The sequence below is a fragment of the Talpa europaea genome (assembly GCF_964194135.1).
Source record: "Talpa europaea genome assembly, chromosome: 9".
NCBI lineage: Eukaryota > Metazoa > Chordata > Mammalia > Eulipotyphla > Talpidae > Talpa > Talpa europaea.
The window spans coordinates 52547075-52559817 of NC_140076.1; the positions used below are offsets into that span (position 1 = coordinate 52547075).

General features: G+C 35.0%; 1 protein-coding gene across 1 annotated transcript in view; it reads left to right on the top strand.

Annotated features, from left to right (window-relative positions):
* The window catches only part of NEGR1 (neuronal growth regulator 1), a gene marked incomplete at its 3' end in the record, with an annotated part of 815688 nt that overhangs the window by 479654 nt on the left and 323291 nt on the right, over window positions 1-12743 (top strand). The window contains exon 3 of the mRNA XM_084242628.1: window positions 11217-11342. Within this exon, the coding sequence (XP_084098754.1) occupies window positions 11217-11342 (126 nt within the window). The remainder of the gene's footprint in view (window positions 1-11216; window positions 11343-12743) is intronic.

Below are 12743 nucleotides of genomic sequence, written 5' to 3' on the forward strand. Positions count from 1 at the left end.
TGTTCCATTGTCCATCTTGATACCAGTGCCACACTGTCTTTGTTGTTGCTTATAATAATGTCTTGAAGTCAGGTGGTGTAAGTTTACCAACTTGTATTGTTCTTTTTCAGATTATACCAACTTGATGATAACTACAATTATGTATTGTACTCAAAATACTGCAATTTGTTCATAGCATTTGGAGTCTGACTAGAATAAACTGCTAAAGCCTCAAAGAATTGGAGTGCCCCCTAGTCTCTCTTTGGTTCCTGTTGTCTCAGATTGTCTCTGTGGGGATTCACAAATGGTACCTTCATGTGTTTTCTCCTTTATAGTGGCCCCAGGGTAGTCATATTAATTATATGACAGTTCATCTTCCAAGAATGAGTGTTCTCAGAGAACAGGGCAGAAGACAAGTGGTATTTAGTGATTAAGTCTTATAAGTCATAATAAGCATATGTCTTCTTGAGTCTATTATAACAATCAGGAGCTTACTCAGTTGGATATGGGAGTACAAAGACTACATTCATGATGGGAAAAGTCTTTAAAGAATTTGGGGCCATGTTACAAAACTTTCACATTGGCCAACAAAGTGTAGGTAAGTGGGTGAAGGGCAAGTCTGGGGACTAGATATGTAGAACTTTGCTCACTTCACCTCCATGATCAAAAATGTCTTCATACTTCCAGTAAATTAAACATAATAAATGTACAAAAAACGTTAATACTTGGTGTAGAAAATATGTATAATAAGACTATCAATGAGAAGAGAACCACACTGTTCTATTTTGAATTCTTCTCCCAAAACTTCTAGATCAGTGTCTAAAACACCCATGTCTTAGAAGAGAGGAAACTCTTTCCTTTCAAGGCTTAAGTACAACTCCCTGATGAATGGATCACATGGAAATCTCTTACATGCATAAAAAGACTGAAAATATATAAAACTATGAATATAATTCTCTCTGAATTGTAAGATGATATTAAATTGAATCACATTATAGTACTGGCAGTTGCTATTTTCAAATCTACCAAAGATCAATTTTAGATGTTTCAACCTGATAGGTGATTTTGGATTTTTACCCTCATTTTTTACGTTTCTGTATTCTTTTCAATAAACATGCACTGCCTTCATACATAGAAAAATATTATGAGTGAAGAACAAAGAAACCAGAGTACTTTAGAGAAGGTATTAATTTTCTAATTGTGCTAAAATGACACCTCTGCAAGTACAAAAAAAATCATAATTTTCTTTAGTTATAAAAATATGCTAAAACACATTTATAGAAACCTAACAAGGAAAACTCATATTGAACCGTAACACTCTTACCTCATGTAATCAAGGAACCAGGTGTTACATTTTACCGCGTTGAGTCCAAGGGTAGACATTGGACTTTGTCCCATTTCAAAAAATGGTAAAGCAAACTTTTAGCTGTGGGAAATGTTTGTAAAGCAGCAGCTGGGTTCTAATATGACACAGCTGGGCTCTATCCTCTGGTTTATGTAGAGAATAGTTCACTGCCAAAGATTAGGCAAGAAAAGTTCACCCGGGGCCATTCCAGAAGGTAAGAGTTGGCACATTTCCGAACGGAACAGTGGAACTGGCCATCAGATTTATGGGAATAGTGACAATACTGAGGAGGTCCCTGCTTTCCTTAAGATAAATCCCTGAAAGAGAATTATTGACTCACTGGGTTGGAATTGTTTTTTCAGTATTTAAGTTCTTAAAGTATACAGCCAATTTGTTTCTGGGAAGAAGCCTCAATATTAATCCTTAATAAAATGTTACCATCATTTTAGTCTTTGAAGGTGCATTGTTGGTTCCTTAAGAATTCTGTCTCAGTGGATATGGACCCCTATTTGTGTGCTCTAAGGTATTTCATTTGCTGTGTTCTTCCTATGTGTTTTGTAACTGTTTTCTACTAGGGAGAAGGGTAAATTATGCAGGCACTGTGGATTCCTTATGATATACAACACTGCTGTAAGTGTGCTGTAGCCTTCCTGCTGCTCCTGCCGCCTGAGGGGATAGCTTCTATTATGGTCCCGATTTTAAGCAGCATTTTATATCTTTGAACCATCCAAGTAAGTGAAGCTGAAGCTAGCCTGAGGTACAACAGGGATTTGAACTTTGGTATATAAACACTCATGTGTAGAAGCCAGCTATTGATCCTTTAGCCAAAATGAAGCAAAAATAAAAAGCCTTTATGATCCGAAATAGTGAAACTCTTGTGTAACAACCTTGCATTTTTACCTTCAAAACATTTATATAACAGGTAGGGTAGTTGCCTTCAACCAAAGGTTTTTAAATTATTAAATAAATTTTAAGTTACTGAAACCTGTTCTATTAAAACTGTTTTTTTTTTTCATTTTCTTTAATTCTCATGTATAGTAAGCTCTTTTGAGATAATGTGTGTGTGTATATATATATATATATACATTTGCCACTGACTATCTACCTAGCAAAGATACTTACCTTTCTTCAATCTGTCTTAAAATTCAGGATTACTTGCTTTTCCTCCTCCTACTGATATATAATTGATGCATTGCTACTCAATCTAAAATGGAGAGGGAAGAAAAAGAGCAAAGATATTTCCATATTCATTTTTTTGTGTGTGATTCCATATCCTATCGGGTATATTCTATATGCTTACTGGTTCTCTCCATTACTGATTGTCTTGCTCTCTGCTATGCAGAACCAACTCTGGGTTTTCTTAAAGACAGTAACATAGAGAGAAAAATTGCAAGTGGTATCTTGCTGCCTCTGGTATGGAACCTCCTCTATATCCACCATTCAGTTCTCAGGAAATATGAAGATAAATTCAAGCTATTAAGGCATCATCTCTTCTTAGGGATCATTATATCTTACTATGCCCAAATACTGCTTCGAGGAACTGATGGGAGTTCTCTCTAATTAGAGTATAGATCTTAAATAGCAAAGAGAAGTTTAAACTATATCTTTCTGGAAAACTGTGAATCAGTGATTCCAAATTTTGGAGCTTGCTCCATACTTTTTGGTCTCAGATCCTTTGAGTCAATCCTTTCTCCAACCCCAGGATTGCAGAAAACTCGTTAAAATATCCTGATGAGGGCCTCCCCGGTGGCGCAGTGGTTGAGCGCTGGGTTGCGAAGCTGCCCGCGGCCTCTACGGCGCCGGTTCAATCCCCAGCTGCTCCCCGGCCACCGGAGGAGGGTCCCACATGGCGCGCAGACCTCTCCTGCCGCCCACTGCTCCCCTCAGCAGTGTACTTCGGTCCTTCTGCCTGCTCTGCTCCCCGCTCTGGCTCTGGTGAATTCTCTCCCCCTCCGGTGCTTCTGACTATACCCAGTGCATGTATAAACAAAACAAACAAACAAATAAATAAATAAATAAATAAAACATGCTTCTATAAAAAAAAAATCCTGATGATTAGCTGGGTATAGGTAACTACTGTTTTTACCCATCAAATGCCAATCTATTTCAAAAAAACTTATCAGTATTTCCTTCAATTTTCACTCTATAGGCAAAATTAGATTTGTTATTTTGTGTTCCCAGACAGTTGATATACCAATCCCCTTTGTAGGATTTACAATTTCATACTATAATTAATATATTAGGTCTTTTTGAGTCTTTAGATATGGATTCCTTAAGACTACACCCCCAATCAAGTTGGTGCTTGATAAGTGTTTGTTGAATGAATGGATGGATAGATGGATGAATTAATTAAAAAAGGTCACTGACTGCTTTGCCTTTTTATGTATCTGTTCCTGCAGAACATAAGATTAAGGGAAAAAAAATTATATTAGTTTTCTAAATAAGGACAAATCTTACCAAAAAAAAAAAAAGGACAAATCTTAAGTATCATGATTCAAAATGTGAATTGAAGTGTGAGAGAGAACATTTTTCTCAAACATGTTCTTAGCTCCCCACAGTAGTTTTGGCATATTCCTTCAGTAGGTAATTCTCAAATCTGGCAAGTTTACATTTACAAGTCACACTGGGTATTTTTTCCTCCTATCACTCTCTGAGTGATGGCATGAAGAGAGAAGCCATAGAAATCTCTGTAATGTCATATACTATTAAAAAAAAGTCAGTTATAGTCTATGAGTTGGAGAAAATAATGTGGCTAGTTAGATGCAGGCCAGGAAACCATCAAGGACCCACAAGCAAACCAATTAAAAAAAAAAGCCAAAAACTCATGAAACAATTTTTTCTTTCAGTTTGAGAACAGCACCTTTTGCAGGAGGTTGGTTATATAATGAAGATCTGCTTTCTCTTTTTGGGCACAGGCCAAGACTGAAAGGGAAATGCCAGCCTGAAATGGAAGACTGTTCTTTTGATATTGCCAGCCATTACCAGATATGGGAGTGCAAAAAAGCCAGTTCTTCCAAGATTTATAGTTATGTCTGCTTGTTGACTCAAGCAGTTTGGAAAACCTTCAGATATAGTTTATTTGAATTAACCCAGACTCCACATCTGTGGAGATAGAAAAAAAAAAAGCAGAAATAATATGAACATACTATTAAAGTCAAATCTGTTTGACCCTAAATTTAGTTTCTCAATTAAAAAAAAAGTCTCTAGGGCCTCCCTGGTGGCTCAGCAGCTTGAGTGCTGTGCTGTGAAGCTCTCCACAGCCTGTGCAGCACAGGTTCTATCCCCCCCGGCTGGCAAGAATCCCACATGGTGCGACAGACCTCTCCTGTCTCTCCCGCTGCTTCCCTCAGCAGTGCATTTCGGTCAGTCTGCCTGTTCTGTTCCCACTTTGTCTCTGGTGAATCCTCTCAGCTTCCCACACCTCTGGCCTCTACCCCAGCTCTTGTATAAAAATAAATAAATCTTAAAAAAAAAAAGAAGTCTCCAACTGACATATACGGTATTTTCTAAGATGTGAAATCCTGTTCTGATAAAAATAAAGCTGCATGATTATTTCCCTGTGTTTGCATGGCAAAAAATATAGTATGAAATGGAACAGGAAAAATAGCATGTTTAAAATAAATTAAAAGGAAGGTGAATCCCCAAACTCAGAGAATTCTTGGAAAAAAAGTCACATGGGAACTTTGGCCATAAAATTGTATTTTCACTATATTCTCAGAACTTATAGCATCCTTGCAGGGGTGTAACATTTTGGGGAAAATTTTAATTAAGAAGTTGAATAAATATTAATTAAGCTCATGAAAGAATGATAAATAATTGTTTAGTATCCCATATTTGTGGGAACTTTTCTAGGAATTGATGATATGTAGTTGCATAAGGCAAATAAGACTGCCACCCAAGGCCTTTATTCTGTTCTATTAAAGCAGGAAATAAACAAGAAATAAATACCAATAATAATGACAGATTGTAAATACTCTATAATAGAAAAATACAAGAAGAGTGAGAAATGACCATGAGTTTTGGGTACAAATGGTTATTCAATAAGATACACACTCAGAAAAATCTATCTTGCTTTAAAATGATCAAGGTCATAAGGGGCACATTGTTTTAAGATAAAGTTTTAACCTTTTATCATTCACTCAAATTCACATTTCAGTGTTTCTTCTTTGTGGTTTAATTTTTTGGTTAGAGGAAATCACCAGTGAGAGAGGTAGGCTAAGCAAGATACCAAAAAGATGGGGTCACTTTTATTTTTACTTATTTAGCCTATTGAGCATGGTTGGAGACTAGACTGAGTGATTTATGTGTATAATTCACATAGATGTGTTAAAACCTATAAAGGTTTTGGTAAGGCACCTATAGAACTTCACATAATGAATGGGAGGGCATTCCAGTACACTTGGCTATAAAATATTACTTTGATTTTACGCTCTTACTAAGGAAGCAAGGATATTGTGGATACAAAAAACCAGCAAATATTTTTCAATAATCCATGAGTGTGAGTGTATGTGAGTTAGATTAAATAAGTATTCCCTCTGCTTTTATTCCTGGCATCATCAAAATTCTACCAAAAGGATTTGTATCTGATTTTTCATGGGCTTTTACAACTTAAGAACATGATGGAGCATGTAATTGATTCAATTGAGCCAATGAAAATTTCTAAATCCAAATAGTCCACTGTTTGTATTTAAAGTTAAGGTAACTAACAAATACATCCTTTAAGGGTATTCCATATTCTGTGAACGAACCTCACATCTCATGCAACTTAGTATAGTTAAGAATTCCATTTTCCTTATTATTTTTGAAAATTATATGCACAGACTTTTAATATAATAAAATGCTATGTTCATATGGTTTCTGTAATGTTCAGATTAGTTGCCCAATGTTGACTTCTCACATCGTTAATGGTTATGTTCCAGACTACAAGATGAATTCTTGGAAGGAGTTTAAGTTAAATCTGTGAAGCCTGCTCATTAAACACACACAAAAGTTATTTATATAGATCAGAAAATGATTACACACTAAGAAAATTGTGCAGCCACTCATAAGCTCAGTTGCTCATTATAATGCAAATGGTGAGGGGAAATCCCATGTGGTTGGTTGCGTGGAAATCAGCATTTGGCTTGAATATATATGCTGACATTTTCCTTACAATACTGTGTCATACCTTCTCTGAAAATATTGTAATAAGTAGATCAGATTGGGGCAACCAGTTGAGATAAGTGGGATTGCATTATTGTTTTGGTGAAAGTGAAACCAATAAATGATTAAAATTACTTTTAGTGAATCTATTATATCAAAATATGCATCATTCTCACACCATTGAATCAATTGAATAGGTGTTGAAATAAAGATGCTAAGCCATAGTTGCATTGAGGCTCAGGATTAAAGGAAATGCAGATTATGAATTTGAGGGTACAACTTTTAAATATGATTTTAACCTGTTTTGAAAGCTTCCAATGTTCTTCAGTCTCTTACTGGTGATACATGAGAGTTAATTACACAGTTATAAAGTCTTGTGTATCCCAAATTAGAGTCCCAATAGGAGAAGGATACTCTGTGATTTAGTATGAAATCTGTAAGTTGTATCCTTTATTGCCTTCATTTATGGTGCCATGATGACAATGACAATGATGATATGTTATAATTATTTTCTGCATATTTGAAGTTTACATTTAGATGAATGACTTATTTATTAGTCTCCTGTGATTCATCAATACTTCAAAAATGTGCATAGAAATTCAAAATACTCTTTCAGACTCATGTATATTTAGTGGTTTAAAAATTGTTGGATTGATTGAACTTATATGTCCTAATAAATACACATATATAATAAAAATCTAATTATTTTAAGTGAACCTTATAAATAAAATCTTTGAGGAAGTTTCAAATAAGGTATAAAGTCAAGGACCATATATTTATAGAAGAGGAGCTTACATCTAGAATCATATTTTTTTTTAAGATTTATTTATTTATTTATACAAGCACTGGGTACAGTCAGAAGCACGAGAGGGTGAGAGAATTTACCAGAGCCAGAGCAGGGAGCAGAACAGACAGACTGATGAAGTACACTGCTGAGGGGAGCAGTGGGTGGCAGGAGAGGTCTGTCGTGCCATGTGGGACCCTCGCCGGCATCTGGGGAGCGAACCAGTGCTGCAGAGGCTGCGGGCAGCTTCACAACCCAGCATTCAACTGCTGCACCACTGGGGAGGCCCTAGAATCATTTTTCTTTTCCCAAGTCATAGAATACTGGACATACCTTAAAACCCACTGCTTTGTCATTTCAGAATGTTTGAGTCCTTCCTACCTATGTTCACATATCATTTATACACAAACTATACCTAGGAACAACTATCGGAACTGGGTGGTCTAATATACCTGAGATTTCAGTGTTATTCCCTGCTCCTGCAACCCAGAGTAGAACCCTCTTTTTTTGTCTTGCATTTACATGACCCTGATGTTCCCTGGGATCACCCCATATTTTTCAGTACCATACCTTATTCTGGACACAGAGCTGACATTACCTCCATTTATTATCCTACATTGAGGTTATTAGTAGTTTTTCTTTATTATGAGTAGCACCACAATGAATAATATATTTTAGAATATATTTTACTAGAATAATATATTTTAACTCTCCTCCTTTTTGTTTTCCCAAGTCACATAGAATATTGGATGTACCTTAAGACTAATTCTATAAGCACCACAATAACATTGTACATATACTCTTTCCTCCTCGTTCACTTTTAAGGAAAACAACAGAAGGCAGCTTTCCTGCCTGCCTGTGACTATGATGGTGTTTCTTTTCACAGCAGAGGCAGCTCTTCCACCCTGCTTGTGTCTGTGCAAGTGTCCTTTCCTTTCCTTTTAATATAATTAACCTGTCCCTTTTGGATATTAAAAACAGAAAATACAAAATTAATCTGCTGATTTTAATTCAGAAAGTATACCTGTCCGACACGTTACTCAGGTAAAGTGGGAATGGAAAATGTACTAAACATATTTCTTAGTTACTCACCTATCTGCCTCCTTTTAAGTTCCCTGAGGGCAGGGATTATGCTTTGCAATTTTTGTATATCCTGCAAATCCAGAATTATACCCTCCATGATACTCAGTGAAAACTTGAAGTCTTGAACTGAATATACAATGGCATTGAATATTCAGCAAAGCAGCACCTGTTTTGCCTCCATGAGCTATGATGCATAAGAAGGAATTCATTGGTCATCTTTATACACAGTTTCTGCTGCCTAAAGGTCATGCATTCTGGGAAGAAGAGTCTTGCCAGAGGGGATTCCCCATACTAATATCCTCTTTCCAGATGTTTCTTCCCAGTGGTATATCCTGAATTATGAGGACCCCAGAGGTGATTGCAATCACTGAGATGACATGTCATGCCTGGAATTTAACATTTTTCCCCATTACACAATTTCCTATAGTTATATGTCAAATCTAAATTTATTGTTATGGGATTTGATTGTTTTTCTGTATAGCTAATACTTGTGCTTAATATTTACCATGTAAAATAAATGTAGATATGTAAAGATGATATTAAACTATGGCTAAATGGAAGATTTATCCATATGGATAATTTAGAAGATATTCTTATGATATGTCATCTTTCTCTTAAATATACATACCTCTCCCAAAGTTGAATCAATTATGTTTGAAATATATAAACTAGCCAGAGTATACTGATCTCTGTTGTATCTTGTATATAAATGAGGAAAGCACTGTATAAGTTTTTTAAATAGTGGGGATAGGTAGATATTTGTACATATATATGTACACATGAATTTTCAGTTTACTACATCAAACCTATACCTATATCCACATATCCAAATGATCTTATTGCTTAATTTTCTAAGTTTATGTTTATTAACTCTGCTATTCACCAGTAAGTCTTATGCATTTCTCTCGACTTTCCAAGGTTTTAATTTTTAATTTCCAAGGTTTTTAATTTCTGTTTCAAATAAACTAAAGAAAGTCTTGTGTTTGGAATGGTTTTTATTTTAATTTTTTACTATTTCTTAGAGTTCAGTGAAGAGATTAATGATGTTTTAAATGTCAATGAAAGTATGTCACTTATTGGGCCTCCCCGGTGGCGTAGCAGTTGTGCACTGGGTTGCGAAGCTGCCCGCAGCCTCTGCAGCGCTGGTTCGATCCTCGGCCACTGGGTGAGGGTCCCACATGGTGCGCAGACCTCTCCTGCCGCCCTCTGCTCCCCTCAGCAGTGTACTTCATCAGTCTGCCTGTTCTGTTCTCCTCTCTGGCTCTGGTGAATTCTCTCATCCTCCTGCGCTTCTGACTGTACCCAGTGCTTGTATAAATAAATAAATAAATCTTAAAAAAAAAAAAAAGAAAATATATCACTTAGAAACAGTTGCAGGAGTATATCACAATGGATACGTCTTTTCCTCAGTCATGTCAACAATTGCTTGTAATTGAAAACTTTATAATCAAATCATCCTAGATTTTCTTGTGGCAGAGTTTCAGTTATATTAAAATATAGAAAATGATATTCAAAGTATGGATAATTTAATTTTTCTTATGACAGATTTTAGTTACTTTAAAAAATAAAATATATTTTGTATAAAGAAACTATTAGGAATGCACAATTAAAAGAATTAAAGTAAAAGGCATATTTTTCTAGTAACTATCAAACTATTTAATTCCCATTTATTTAGACTTGAAATTTACTAATTTTCATATAGTAAACCAAAACTTAAGGTGTAGGCCAGTCATATGCACTGCCAAAGTGATGAGGTTCTAAGAGTAATTTTAAGGGTTGGGAAAAGCAGCTCAGACATTAAATCCTAGTACTACTTTTGTGTTTAAGCCATCATATAATGGCTAACACTTATTCCAGGAGCCTTACTAAGTCCTTTGATGTATATTGACTTATTTAATCCTCATAGCAGCTATATGGGTTTTGTACTACTACTGTCTTTCAGATAAAGATATTGGGGCTCAGATATATTAAGAAACATGCCCTAGATAACACAGCTAGCAAGTAGAGGACCTAGCATTCATATCCATGCTGTTTGAGGATTTAATAAGGCCATTTGGTTTTGGAGAGAATATGGATATTTTAATCCTACATGTTAATTTAGGGATTTTCCTACCCAACATTCCCAAAGCTTAATCCAGATTACTAGTTTCATCAAGTGCTCTGGGGATAAATGTTTATAATCTAATTTATCATGGGAAGAAACACCAAATACTGCTTTTTTTTTACTATTTGAGATTTACAGTACAAAAGTGCATAACAAAGATTCTAAGAAATTCTGAAATGCAAATTTCTTGTCCATTACAGACAAGAAAACACATTATGAACACACCTTTCAGTCCTTAAAATTTCTATTCCTTAGAACTTAAATACTAATATTTGGGAGATCAAAAAATTGAGGCCCAAAATGCTTTGTGCCCCTTAGTCTTTGAAACCTATGCAAGTTTTATCTTATTCAGCTCTTAAATCGACATGCAGGCATGATCATACTGCTCTTTTAAGTTTCTTCAAGATTTCTATTTTTATTTGATCATTTCAACAGCAAGCCTCATTGTAGTGAAGATCCATCGATAGAACAGATTTACCTCAGTCTGGTTAAATTAATGTAAAGAATGTACAATAAAATAGTAATATTAAAATGTATTAAATATTCCACTTATCCTGAAATATTTAATATCTAAAAATTAGAGAAATAGAATCAACCAACAAACAGAAATTGAAAGAGAGTCCTAAGTATCTAGAGAAATTATGGTGTAGGTGATGACCATAGGTCATAAGTATATTTCACCACCATGGCTTATTGCATGATATCATGGAGGTTAATCATATGTAGTTCAACAGAATTTTATATATTTTTCCTGATCACTGCATGCTCTCACATTTCAGTTCCTCCGAAGATATATGACATCTCAAGTGATATGACCATCAATGAAGGAACCAATGTCACCCTTACCTGTTTGGCCACCGGGAAACCAGAACCTTCTATTTCTTGGCGGCACATCTCCCCGTCAGGTAAAGCAGGAATTTACCAGCATTGTTTGTTGTATGTAACATCTTTCTGTATTCTCATTGTTTAGAAATTAGTCAGCTTATTTTTTATACCTTTTTCATAAATGGAACATGTATTTTATATTTATTCTTTATACATAAAGTCATTGTGATTCACAAAAGTTAAATGAACATTTTCTGTGAGAGCCCAGAATAGAAACCATGTCTCCTAATTACTAGTTAAGGTTATTTTCATTTTAGTATATTGGATAATCACAAATCAATAGACAAAAGGCTCCAATGGAAATATCACAAGAGAGATATCTTTATTTAAATGTGTAAGGCTTTTATTCAATTGGCATTCACATGTTAATAGGCCAGCATGAGCTGCTCAGGTAATCAGGGTAGAATGAAATTATACAAATTATGAGGTTGCTGGGTCTAATTTCAAACTGCAGTTCAGAATCAAGGATTTGGCAGTTAGAATTAAATTTTAACTGATGAGGGATCTAAAACCCCAAGAGTTTAAATAACTTGTACAAGATAACATAGCTAGGTGAAATTAAGGGATGTAACATGTTTATGGGTTTTTTGTGCATCTGCTACCACAGACATCCTCCTACAGAGATTAAGTCAACTTCAGGAACCTGAGGATAATTATCAGCAAAATAAAGATGTTTTCATAGCCGCAACACTAATAAAATCATTGAAGTTTATAAAATTTAAATGTCTGAACTATATAGCTTTGAGTATGCCATGAAAGTAAGAGTGGTTTTTAATGAATAGGAACCTACCACATTTAATATAAATGGAATGTGTTTGTATTTGTTTATATTTTAATGGAAATAGCTCCAAGAAGGCCAGTGTGATGAAATTACTTTTAAAGAAATCAGAAGGGCACATTTTATGTAGGTGTAGAAAGAGTACAATTAGAACACTTATTTTATCTTCTAATGCTTCCTTTAATATCACTTACTCTTAAGTGTCTTTTAGTTTCCTCATTAAAGCACTAGGTATAATGAGACTTATAGCACATGCTTAGTATTACTCTTAATGTGTGAAAAAAAATCAATGTAATAGCATTATTAACTTATGTAATATGCATTATCGGCCCTGTAATATTTTGAAAGCATGAATCTGTTTTGATTTGCAAACACTTCACTCTCTAGAGCAGATACAGAATCATGAAACTGTTAAAGGAGTGCTGAACTAGTGGCCAGACTCTTTGTGGATTGTGAGACAGTCTCAGGATCAGCTGTTAAATACATGGGCTCCAATCACAGCGTCCTTATTCACTTAGAATATGTAGAATAATAAGGATTTTTCACTTCAACCAATCCTGCAAATCTGTCAACCTCAGTTGCCATTAGCTGGTTTCCTACTTTCCAAAAATCAAATGATAATAATCTCTGACTATTGTGAGAC